General features: G+C 36.4%; 1 protein-coding gene across 5 annotated transcripts in view; it reads left to right on the top strand.

Moving 5' to 3' along the window:
• Positions 1–12,361, top strand: part of LOC131065420 (structural maintenance of chromosomes protein 5) — a 230,268-nt gene that overhangs the window by 86,441 nt on the left and 131,466 nt on the right. For all 5 annotated transcript variants that reach the window (XM_057999923.2, XM_057999927.2, XM_057999925.2 and 2 more), the window contains 8 exons: positions 181–330; positions 516–620; positions 783–928; positions 1,077–1,188; positions 1,375–1,530; positions 2,891–3,012; positions 3,109–3,253; positions 3,358–3,423. In XM_057999923.2, coding sequence (XP_057855906.2) covers positions 181–330; positions 516–620; positions 783–928; positions 1,077–1,188; positions 1,375–1,530; positions 2,891–3,012; positions 3,109–3,253; positions 3,358–3,423 — 1,002 coding nt within the window. The remainder of the gene's footprint in view (positions 1–180; positions 331–515; positions 621–782; positions 929–1,076; positions 1,189–1,374; positions 1,531–2,890; positions 3,013–3,108; positions 3,254–3,357; positions 3,424–12,361) is intronic.

Here is a 12,361-nt window from a genome sequence, read left to right on the forward strand (position 1 = left end):
TTTCAATTTGCTTTCTTTGATTTCTTTTCTGGTTTAATAATTATGAATTTAAAAGTGAAATTTCAAGGTACATTGGTGCAAGTTCCTTATGTGAGGATACCATAAGTATGCATATGCTGATAGTAAGAATCTATTCTCAAATACTAATGTGTGCTTTTTCTGGTATTTATCATAAAGCAGTTTTTGCCACAAGACAGAGTGTGTGAATTTGCGAAATTAAGTCCAATACAGCTTTTAGAAGAGACAGAGAAGGCTGTAGGAGATCAAGAACTTTCAGGGCAACATCGCACTCTTATTGAGAAAAGCCGAGATTTGAAGAGACTAGAAATAGTAAGCTGTTGGAGGTTTATGTTTTTGGCCTATATTTTTGAGATGCCTGATTGTGTATGTCAGTTATACACTGTGATCTGTATAGCATACAGTTTGTGTTTAAAAAAACATTGGCCATTTCTAGATGTTCTGTTAGAAGTTTCAACAAGATATTACAAGACTAATGTGGTTTCGGTTTTTAATAGACTGTAAGACAGAATGAGGAAACCTTGAGTCAACTTAGTGCACAAAATGCTGAGCAAGAAAGAGATGTTGAGCGTGTTCGCCAAAGACAACAGCTACTGCAAAAGGTATTATCGGATCTGGGTTGTTCTCTTTAGAAAAAGTATTTATGGAAATATTTTTGGAGGAATACACGTCATTTCCTGGTGTGTTTGATTGCTTGCTGTTCTGATGTTTTCTGTTTGGGAATCGATACATTATTTAATGTTCTAAATTAAGCACAATTGCAGGCCGAGTCTATGAAAAAGAAGCTACCCTGGCTGAAATATGATTTGAGAAAAAATCAGTATGTGGAGGCAAAAGAGAAAGAAAGAGCAGCAAAGCACAAGCGAGATGAAATTGCAAGATTAATAGCAGAGCAGAAGATTCCTATAGAGTATTATTTGCTTTTGGAAAATGTTATGTAAAATTTGAAATTTATGGCTTGGTGGATGCAATATGTAAATTTTTCCATCAGGCTTAATGTTTCTTCTAGATGTTTTTGTTAGCAAAGTAAGCTCCACAATAATTCTTTTCCATTACAGGGAGAAAAAGCAACAGAAGCTTAAGCTTGAGGCATCTTGTAAGAAGCTGAACAGTAACATAAGTTCAAATGATAATAAACGCAGAGAAATCATACAGAATGAAAATCAACTTGTAAGCCTTTCATTTGCCTTTTACAAATCATACAGAATGAAAGTCAACTTGTAAGCCTTTCATTTGAAAATCATACAGAATGTTCTTGGCCTTTTACATTTAAAGTGTAAGATCTTGGATAACTTAATTGAAGGTTGTTTCCATCAAGAAAATGACTTTTAAAATTTAATATGTTGTACTGGAAAGAGTGTGCAAGTCCGAGCAAAAGCAAGTGAAATTGAAGAGGTCAAGAAGCGAGAGGAGTCTCGACAAGAGAGGATTGCCAGAGCTAAGGATGATCTTGCAGCTGCTGAAGCCGAGCTTGCAAAGTTACCATTCTATGAACCTCCAAAAGAAGAAATAGTATGCACTTATAGTGGCATTCATTGCCCTTCTTAGCAGCCTAGTTATAGCAGCTTGATAGTTTATTTTGAATGATCTTGATACCTTATCATCATGTATTCAATTTTGTTCTTAATATTAATCTTTCTTTATCATCATATTTGTTGTTAATATACTTGGATTGTATTACACCTTATTGTGAAGTGTGACATTTGAGATTGATATTTACGATGTAAATCCAAGCTAACTGTTTTTTAAAGAGTGATCAAGTTAAAAGGGAATAACATAAGTATTTGTTACAGATGAGGTGCTGTTGTTTACTTTGTTAAAGTACGCATCACATGTTGTAGGATTGCATATATTTTCCTGAACACACGAGCTTGTAAGACAGAAATGCAATGAGTGTTTAATTACAATCATCCTGGATATTTCTTATATATGCACATTTAAATGGGATGCATGCACTTATTGCATTAACAGATATAATATGATTCTAGAAATAGTAGAAAATGGATATGTTTGATTATAAGATAGAATTAGGCACTCTTTAGCTAGGAATATGAAGGTACTGATGTGTTTGACACAGACAACCTCTAATGAAATGTGCAATAGTGAAGTGAATATCAAGATGTTGATGTCATTGTAGGTAAGTACATGCAATTTGTAATAAAGGATTCAAATAAGGATCTGCTAGTTAATGTAGGTTGTGCTTTTCCTGGGGCATTCCTGCAGTAGTTTATGACTTTCACTGCGACATATGAACCAAGTTTTGTTGCCATATCAAGGCTTAAAGGATAAAATTTTGTTCAATACCTATCATTCTAGAATTAGAGTTGATCCATGATTCTTAATGTAATTATAATCTGAGAGGTAACCAAGAGACTGTACAACAACATGCATAAAGCAACTATTGCTATGAATTATAAGCATACATATGATCCACTATACATTATGATGATGACGATGACAATGATGATGACTTTTAATGCCAGAGTTTATCATCCTGCTATACAATCTCATTTGCCTTTGACTTTGCTGTGCAATTTATGATTGGATTTGCTTTCGTTGTAATTGCCATTTTTCCAATCTTCCATGCCATTTGACTCTTCTTAAGTGAAGGCTTGGAGGCTTCTTTTCACAATGTTTTCAACTGATCAGCTGATTACTTGATTAAGAGTAACTTTTTATGATACATTTTATTACAGTTCCGCTTATTTAATACTTGCCCTCAGTTAATAAATATAGTTGACATTATGAAAAATATATTCCTTTGGCCCTGTATTATGCACTGATTATATTAAATAAAGGTTGATTTGAGTAACATGAAAAAAGTTTTATGGTTGACATTTATCTTCTTTTGTGTTCTGGTTATATACAACAGGAATGTCTTGGAGCTCAAATACGGGATATTGAGTTTTCTTCCAATGAAAAGCGATCAGTCAAGAGAGAAATGGGCTATAAGTTGGATCAAGAGAGATCTACATTGCAGAGATGTATAAGCAGGTGGGATTATCCTCATGATCTGGAATTACAATTGGACTTTGTTGTTTTATGTAAAGTTGAATAGATTAGATTTGAGCTGTTTTGATGTATTTGCAGGTTGAAAGATATAGAAAATACAAATATTAGACTTCTACAAGCATTAAAAGTTTCAGGGGTTCGCCACATCTTTGAAGCTGTAGAATGGGTAAAAACCCATAGCAATGATTTAAAAAAAAGGGTGTATGGTCCAGTTCTTGTTGAGGTATTCAATTAAAACTTAATATTAGCTTGAGGTTGATTTCAAGTGATATTATTGAGAAGGCATCCCTTATCTCTTGGAACTAATGAAACACTGAAATGTTATAGGTTAATGTTTCTAACAGAAGCCATACAGCTTATTTGGAAGGTCATGTCCCCAATTACATTTGGAAGGTAACTGTTTTAATTGTGCATTTCAACAGTTTTTGTTGTATTTGGGAAATATGTGTGTTATGTAAGAAATACATAAAGAAATAAGGAAATTTTGAATTGACATTTCTTGATAATTGATTGATACCAATATGGAGTTCTCATGATTTATCATAGTCAATATCATTCTATAATTCTTATACAGTATGTCACACTGCAAAATTGAGATGTAGGACGGAATATCACACAGTAATTTTAGATCCATGTCATTAGATTTATATATAAATTCTATTCTGGCTACTATTAAATCTTTTATTTACTTAGTTCAAATATGATTTTTCATTCATGAGAGAGACAGGACAAATGTTGGGAAGAGCAGAACCATTGTTAGTAACCGATAAGAAAAAGAACATAGAATAGAATTATGCTAAACAAGAAACTGACAAGTTACATATCCCAAGCTTATATATATATTTGTGTGGAAAATTGCAAACTTTTTGGTTGGAAATCACTTAACCTTATGACATAGATTAGTATTGGAATGCTAAATAGTACAGACAATCTACAAGATAGCACCATTGGATGGAATCTAACTGATAGAAGTGCTGAACAGTTGCATGTTGTTGACTGTCATGTTGGTACAAAGAGAGTGGCAAGGGGTGATTCTAATATCCCCTTCCTTGTGATGATGCATTCTGTGGTCCATTGGCCTATTCCGGAGACCTGTAGGCTATGTGGAAAGGAGAATTAGGGTTTCCATATTCTTTGGAGTTCTGACCAAGCTTGTCAGGGGTGGAATGTGAACTTACTATTTTTAGTAAGTTGGGGTTTGGTTGTCTGAATGGTGCAGTGTTACTAAGATCGCCAAGCTCTTTCTTTGGTTGCGAAGATCACGATTTTCGGAGCATTATTTCACGACTTACTATTTTTAGTAAGTGGCAATTTGGGCATTCTATTTTTTGGCAGTCTTGGATTTGGTCCTAATCCAGTGCAGTTCAGTGATCCTCATTGCTTAGCCTCATCCAGATTTTGTTGATAATCGGTATTGGAGTTATAAGCGATTTAATTAAATATTATTTCCTTATCCTAAGGTTTAATATTTAATTATTTTATTACTGATTGATGTTATGGGGGATTGTGCATAATATGATATTCTTCCTAAGTCATTCCTGGGCGAATTATTTGATGATTGAAAGGAGACTTTATTTTATACATCAAAGTTATTTTATGCCAAAATCGTGGTCCTCTCTCCTAGGTGCGATTTTTGACTTGGGAAGTGGGTGCCATACTTGGGTCCACCACTTGAAACAAAATGCAATTTGAATGAGGTGAATTCAGAAGCAATTTCATTTGAATTCCAGACTTGAAAAGCTATATATATAGGTGTTTGGCTCCTCATTTGATTATCCAGAGAAAATATATCGTTATGCTGTCGGAATGACTCCAGACTTCTTCGAGGGTGAAAACCTCCTAGATCTTTCTTTCCAGTTTCGAGTGTGAGATATCACTTCTAGCCGTGGTTCAAATTTGTGAACTACTTGGTGTAATTGGAATTGCATTGGGTCTGTTTTTGAAGAGTTGTGTGCTGCTGCGTTTTTTGGTGTTGCTGGTGTGTTTGCTGGAAGTGTGTTTTGTTCGCAGCTATCTGCGTGTTGGGTGCATCGTTCTGGGTGAAGGCTCATTAGAAGCGTATTGGAGAGACAGTAGTTCTTCTACAGTGGCGTGGCATTTGGGGAACTCTCCAATTTATGATTGCAAATTGAAATATTCAGCTAAATCACCATTTCCAGATTTGCATTGGGTTGCGTGCATCACTCTAGTGAGTCTCAAGTTGCGGTTTTAAGGTATTGAACTGATTGCCTAAGTTATACTATTCATTTGCATTTGGTTTGGCATGATTTCATTCAGTTTTGAGAAAGTTACGAGCATTTTAGTGGATTTGAGTGTGGCTGGTTTTGCGTATTATTGACTCTGATTTTAGAACAGCAAGTAGTGATTTTGTTGTGTGATCTTGATATTGAATACTTGAGATATGTACTTAACTCTATCTTCTCTCGCATCTCTATCTTTGTAAGATTGTTTTAGTAGTACTGACCAATCATTCTAATTGCATTATATGGTATTTCCCACTGAACAAGACGAAGAGGATGGCTTAGCCGCCTTCATGTTTTGTAATTCAGCTTTGTCCTCCCACTGAGAAAGTGGTTGAGTGATATTGTCCTGCTGCTGAAATATGCGGTTGAGTGATAGTTTTTATGTATAAGTCCTCCCCTTGCATAAGCGGTAGAGTGATTTGGTTCTGGTTATGCTCTTGTTCCCTTGGCTGGTTTATTGCCAAGTTCTTGGTCTTCATCCCGCTAAAAAGTGGAATAGGCTGGCTTGCCGCTCAGTATTGTACTTGCATTGTAATTTCTAGCAGATCAGTGAGCTAACGAATCCCTTATCACCGTATGCTCTCACCTTCCCACATTGGGCTCTTGGTGATCAAAAGTGGAAGGGTTACTTTCAGCAGTATTGCGATTATATTTCCTAACTTTAATGGGTGCATTGTAGTATTTGTTGTGTTCAAAAACCAAAAAAATTAGTGGGAATATTACAGTGAAATAGTGAAAGTATTGCAAAAATGCTGAGTGACATTCAAAATAAAGATGAAAAGGGTTTGGTCGAAGATGATTTGGAATTTTCTAGATTTCTAAAATATCTATAGATCTACAAGGTCTTGCAATATAAAATCAGAGGGAAGATGCATTGAGATTCTACACAAATAACAATTAGGGACAATAAAATATTGGCTCTGATAAACAAAATACAAACTAAATTGAAATTGTTATTAAGCAGAAAAGAAAAAGCAGATTGTTTGATGCTTTGCATTTTGTGGCTGATTTTCATCTTGATACAAAGAAAGTAGCAAGTAGTGAAATAATGAAAATATTGCAAAAATGCAAGTGACATTCAAAATGACAATGAAAAGGGTCTGGTCAAAGATGGTTTGGAAATTTCTAGATTCTCGCAATATCTATGGGTTTGGTCAAAGATCAATAATGTTTATATTTGGATCTGATCGAGCAACCATAGTCCTTGCCAAGACCAAAGAATTCAATTGAACAAGAAGCCACCTAGGGGGGACTTGGAGCTATGATACTATCAGCATGTTATGAGCAAAGCTTTGGTCCTGATCCAAAAGAATGACACGGTGTCACCTAGGGACGACTGAAAGATATTGGGGTTGTGCTTGAAAGATTGGTTACCAAACTATATTCTTGAGAAAACATCATGCACATTCCCTAATATTATCAAATCATCAATATATTAACATTGGCTCTTGGAGCTTTTAATGAGAAGTTGGTACTTGGAGGGTAGGTGGAAATGCAAGGGTCAAACAAAATATCAGTGCCAAATATTGATGATTATGGTCTCTTTTGAGCAGTGAATACCAATGATCACATTGAATTGTTAGTCGAAAAAAAGTTGGTCCATGAAGGGATCTTTGTTGGAATCATGAGCATTATTGATGCTTTTGATGATGTTATCATCCCAGACGACAACACGTGAGATTCATTCTTGGTTGTGTTTGTGGCAAATGTCTAGTGATCTTTTACATATGTTTGAGTGCATATCCTTGAGATGTGGATGTTTGTGGAAGGTGAAATGATTATTCAATATTTATAAAGGAGATGAAGGCTCCTTATATAGAGATTACAAGATGATCGAGAATAGAAACATGAAAGGCATAAACAAAAGTTACTAAAAACAACTAACAAACATACAAAATAGAAAGATGCCAACTAAACTATTTAAAAGATTTAAATGACTATTAAATAGAACAATATTACTTTAATACCCTCCTTTAATGGTCATTCCACTAACTACCCTACAAAAAACTTGACATAATTTGCAAGCCATTTGACCACGAATGCATGGACTTCGCAACATGTGCCTGTTAAGACCCTCCTTGGTTGTACAGAACTTCTGGATATGACCAAGCTTACCACAATTTGTCGACCACAATCGTTCTGACTTGATGTTGGGTAACAAAGCCATCCCTCCCTTACACCGAGATCGACATCTCAAAAAAATTCATAGTTCTGAAATAACACGATTTTGTCCAAAAAACTGTCAAGAACTTTTGCAGAACACCGTTCGCCCTAGAAACCCTAGGTGCAACTCAAAACAAGCTGTAAGAAACCACATTTTTTGTGGAAAAAATCATCAAACCCTTGATGCAATGCTGAAATCATACACCTTCGTTTTTGTAAAAAAAATGGTAAAAAACTTTGTTTTTGTGGAAAAATGGTAAAAAACCTAAAAATAACAACACCATGATTTTTTGTGGAAAAAATCAGAAAACCCTTCATTGTGTAGTAAAACAAAAAACACTTAGCGCATAAAACATCTCATCGCGGCACCCACGATCCGTCACACCGCAAATAAAAACTGAAAATACTTCGCGTGGTTTGATCAGTCTCGTGTGTGATAATCAGGGGTTTGAGAAATATATGGCAAGAAAGCCCTTCACATAGCATAAAACCAGACTTCCTGTGGAATATAGGTTGTGGCCACACAAAACAATGCAAAAACCCTTAACGTTTGCAACACAAAAAGCAAAAGAAAAACGTGTCCTGTTGCACGGTAAAAACAAAGTAGGAATGAAAGAAAATAACCTTGCATCACAAAAGGACCAGAGTCGACGCAAAAAATACGAAATGTTTGTCACAACACGAAAGAAAACTCGCTGCGATATGCCAAAACAAACCCTCGAAAAATACAGAGGACTATATCGCCTTTGTCTTGAGGAACAAACTTGCGATTTTTAGAAAAATTGTCTTAACCCTCAAGCTTTTGAAAATCTTTCACAAATTTTCAAGTAATAAACCACGAATTTGTAGAAAGAGACCACATTTGGAAAAAAATGTTTAAAATTTTTTTGGAAGAAAATTCCAGGTAAGAGGCACGAATTTTAAAAATTTGTCGAGATCTTTTCCTGCTTTGATACCATGAAATGATGATTCAATATTTACAAAGGAGACTGAGGCTCCTTATATAGAGATTCATGCCGAGGCTCCTTATAGAGAGATTACATGACAATTGAGAATAAAAATACGAAAGGCATAAAAAAACGTCTACAATAGAAAGATACTAACAAAACTATTTAAAAGACTTAAATGACCATTAAATATAGCAATATTACTTTAATAGAAGGTGCACAAACAAAAAGACAATCTTGTTTTTTAGTTGAATGGATTTTAATTGTAGAAGGATATATTCGAAACACAAGTAGATCTTTTGATTGCTTGTAACCCCTTTTCAATATATTTATTTTGTTATCTTTGCCTTTCCATAGTTATTTATTTTACATTTTATCAAATACACATTGTTTTCTCCATTCCTAGGGTCATCATCTAGTGGATGAAATGGTAGCTGCATGATTGAATTAATGAAGATGAAAGAATACATATAGGTAATTACAAAATGATGTTTCTAAATGAAACAATCGTGAACAAACGACTAAATTAGAAACAAACTAAAACTAACTAAAGAATAACTAATGACCATTAATAATATAGTAAATACTTATATAGCTTCCCTTAATGGTCATCCTATCAATTACAACAAGTTGCCCCCTAAATTTTACAAACTTGTCTGGGCTCAAAGACTTGGTTAGAATGTCCGCAGTCTGGTCCATAGTTGGAACACATTGCAAGAGCATAGTTTCATCTTCAACAAGCTTTTGAATGAAGTGACAATGAAGCTCTACATGTTTGGTTCGGTCGTGGAAGACTTGATTCTTGGGAAGTTTTAGCACCCCTTGATTGTCACAGAATAAGGGTGAAGGCCTTGCTTGACATGTCAGAAAGCATCCTTCGAAGCCAAACAACCTCACATGCTGCTTTAATAGTTCCCCGATACTTTGCTTCTATTGAGGAAAGAGCTATTGCTTGCTGCTTCTTATTGGTCCATGTGACTGCATTCATACCAAGACAAAAGACATACCCAGAAGTAGACTTTTTGTCATTAACAAAACCTACCTAATTTGAGTTTGTAAAACCAATCAATTGAGGATATTTGCTTCTGATGTACAAAATGACAAAGTCAGGTGTCCCTTTCACATATGTCAATACATGTTTCGCTACAACCCAATCTTTTGCTTTCGGGGCTGTCATGAAACGAGATATGTAGCTCACAACATAACTAAGATCAGGTCTAGTGCCCGTAAGATAGATAAGGCTGCCAACTAGTTGCTTGAATGCCAACTCATTGACCACAGGTGAATTTGATTTGGTCGAGAGTTTTAGCCCTTTCTTCATAGGTGTAGATGAAGGTTTGCAATCTTGCATCTTGAACTTATCCAACAAACTCTTGGCATACTTTGACTGAGAGATGAAAATAATGCTACCTATTTGCCAAACCTCTACATCGAGGCAATAATGTAGAAGTCCAAAATCTGTCATATCAAATGTCTAACACAAGTTTTGTTTGATTTGGTCAAGCAAGTGTTCTTGTAATGTCCCCTTCTCATTGATGTTCTTTCAGTGGTCCATTAGCCTATTCCTGAGACCCGTAGGCTAGGTGGAATGAGTAATCAGGGTCTAGCATCGATGAAACGAGGACTTACTATTTTTAGTAAGTCAGGGGATGACCATTCTGGTGCCACTGTCCTATTGAGCACTCCTTGCCTTGCCTCTGGACGCAATGATCATATTTTTCTGAGCATTAATTCTTGACTTACTATTTTTAGTAAGTGGCTGGGTGGCACATTTCTATTTTTGGTAGTAGACAGGGGTCTGAATTTTGCAGCAGTTTGTGGTTGTCTGGGCTCAGTTTCATCTTGGTGGTGATAATAATCAGTGCGGGAGACATTTGCAACATAATTAAATATTATTTCCTTATCCTAAGGTTAATATTTAATTAATCTATTTATTGGCTACTGGTTTATTAAATTTGGGATTAATGCCTGTCTAGTCCTAAGTTTGGGCGAAATTCAGTTGTTGAATGGAATGTGAAATATTTTAGAAGGGATATTTTTTCACTTTGCATCGCTAACATGTGCCTAAGTGTTTAATGTGGGTCCTCCCCTTTCTTGGGCGTGACTTTTGACTTAGGAAGTTGGGTGCTACACTTGGGTCCACATGAAAGTGGAATGAAATTCAAATGCAAGCGTGGAATTTGGAGGGATGTCATTTGAATTTGAAGAATGAAGTTATAAATATGAGGCTTGGGTTCCCATTTGCATCATCTTGAAAATCTGTAATGTTATGCTGCCGGATTGGCGACAGAACTTGAGGCTTCGGAGTGCGTCTCCCTAGTGCTACCCGGTTTCGTACTTGAAATACAGTACCTAGCTGTGCCTTGTATTCTTCTATCGTTTTCAGAGCTTTGCCATAGACATCTTGGTGTTGCAACGATTCTGGACTTGTTGGTTTTGCTTGTGGCTGAAACACATTTTTGCTCACATCTCTCTGCTGGAGCGTCTGACAGTTATGGGTATTATTCCTATCTTCCTTCCCAGCACTGGCAAATAAGTTTGTAAGTTTTTAGCACGTTTGTTTGAGTATTGATTTAATTATGCAAAATCGAAATTCCTAGTCTAGGCGTGGGTTTTTTGGGTTGCATTGGGATGCGTGCAAAATAAAAAAAGGGTTGTTTGGGGTGTGGCTGTGATTGGTGTCATTGTATTGGATGTACGGTGGGATTGGGCTTGATTTGAATCAATTCGGGTAAAAATTGAGTGAGTTATGAGTATTTTCATGTTTTCATGGGCTGCTGAAGCCTGAAACTGTACTTTCAGCCTGCAGAGCAGTGTAACAGCAAATTACAGTATTGTGTAGAAATCTGCAGTTAATCTTCTCATCTCATCTCCATATTGTAAGGTTGTTTCAGTAGTACTGAGCATCCCATTCTATCTGCTTTTATTTGTAATTCCCACTACATAAGTGGAAGAGGCTGGCTTGCCGCCTTCTCAGTTTTGTAATTCAGTTTTCTTTGATAAATAGTCCTCTCGCTGAAATATGCGGTAGAGTGATGGTTTAATGTAATGTCCTCCCGCTGAATAAGTGGTCGAGTGATAAGTTCAATGTTTTTGGTCCTCCCGCTGAAATATGCGGTAGAGTGATTGAACTTCTATTTCTTGTAATCTTTCCCTTGGTCGGTTCACCGCCAAGAAGTTTAGTTTCTATCCTGCTGGATAAGCAGAAGGGGATGGCTTGCCGCCAATGCAGTTGTAATGTTCAGTTTGTTTATTGATGCTGACGATCCCCGGAACACCGTATGCTCTCACCCTCCCAGTCTGGGCTCTCGGTGAACAAAAGGTGGAAGGGTTTCCTTTCAGTTGTTTTGCTTATTACTCTAACCTTAACGGGTTAATTGTTGTGGATGAATTGCTATTGGCCTGAAAAAACAAAAAAAAAATTAGTGGGATATTACAGTGGTATCAGAGCTGGTTTTCCTGCCAGCCCGTGAGAGATAGTGGGTTCAGAAGTCTCCATGAGTGACAGAGACGTCAGACACTACAACAGAGAACAGAAGAGACAACAGTTTCAGATTCCTACAGTGGCCGAAGAGGTCACATTTTCAGAAGTACTGAGAAAAAGTGGGAAGAATTTAGATACCTCAGATTCAATGGATTCAATGGCAGATAAGACTACAGAAACAAATGAGGCACCCGACAAGAAGGCAGAGAGGCAATTCAATGCCATGATGGACATGATGTCTTTACTGTTGTCAAAGCTCAACCAGAACGTTGTTGGGACCCCTAATCAGCCCAACAATGGACCGGAAGCCAGCACTTCTAACATTCCTGTAAGCAATGGAAATGGGAGCAATAACGGGAGTAACAATGGAGGTTCAGCCCCAAGGCCTTTACAACCTATCTTTTTGCCCAAAGAAGTAAAACAAGCTGAAACAGAGATACCCACAGCTGATGAGATAAGAAATAGCTACATGGAGTATGCTTCCCTTCCTGGTG

This window comes from Cryptomeria japonica, chromosome 10, assembly GCF_030272615.1.
Source record: "Cryptomeria japonica chromosome 10, Sugi_1.0, whole genome shotgun sequence".
In the NCBI taxonomy this organism is placed as follows: Eukaryota; Viridiplantae; Streptophyta; class Pinopsida; order Cupressales; family Cupressaceae; genus Cryptomeria; species Cryptomeria japonica.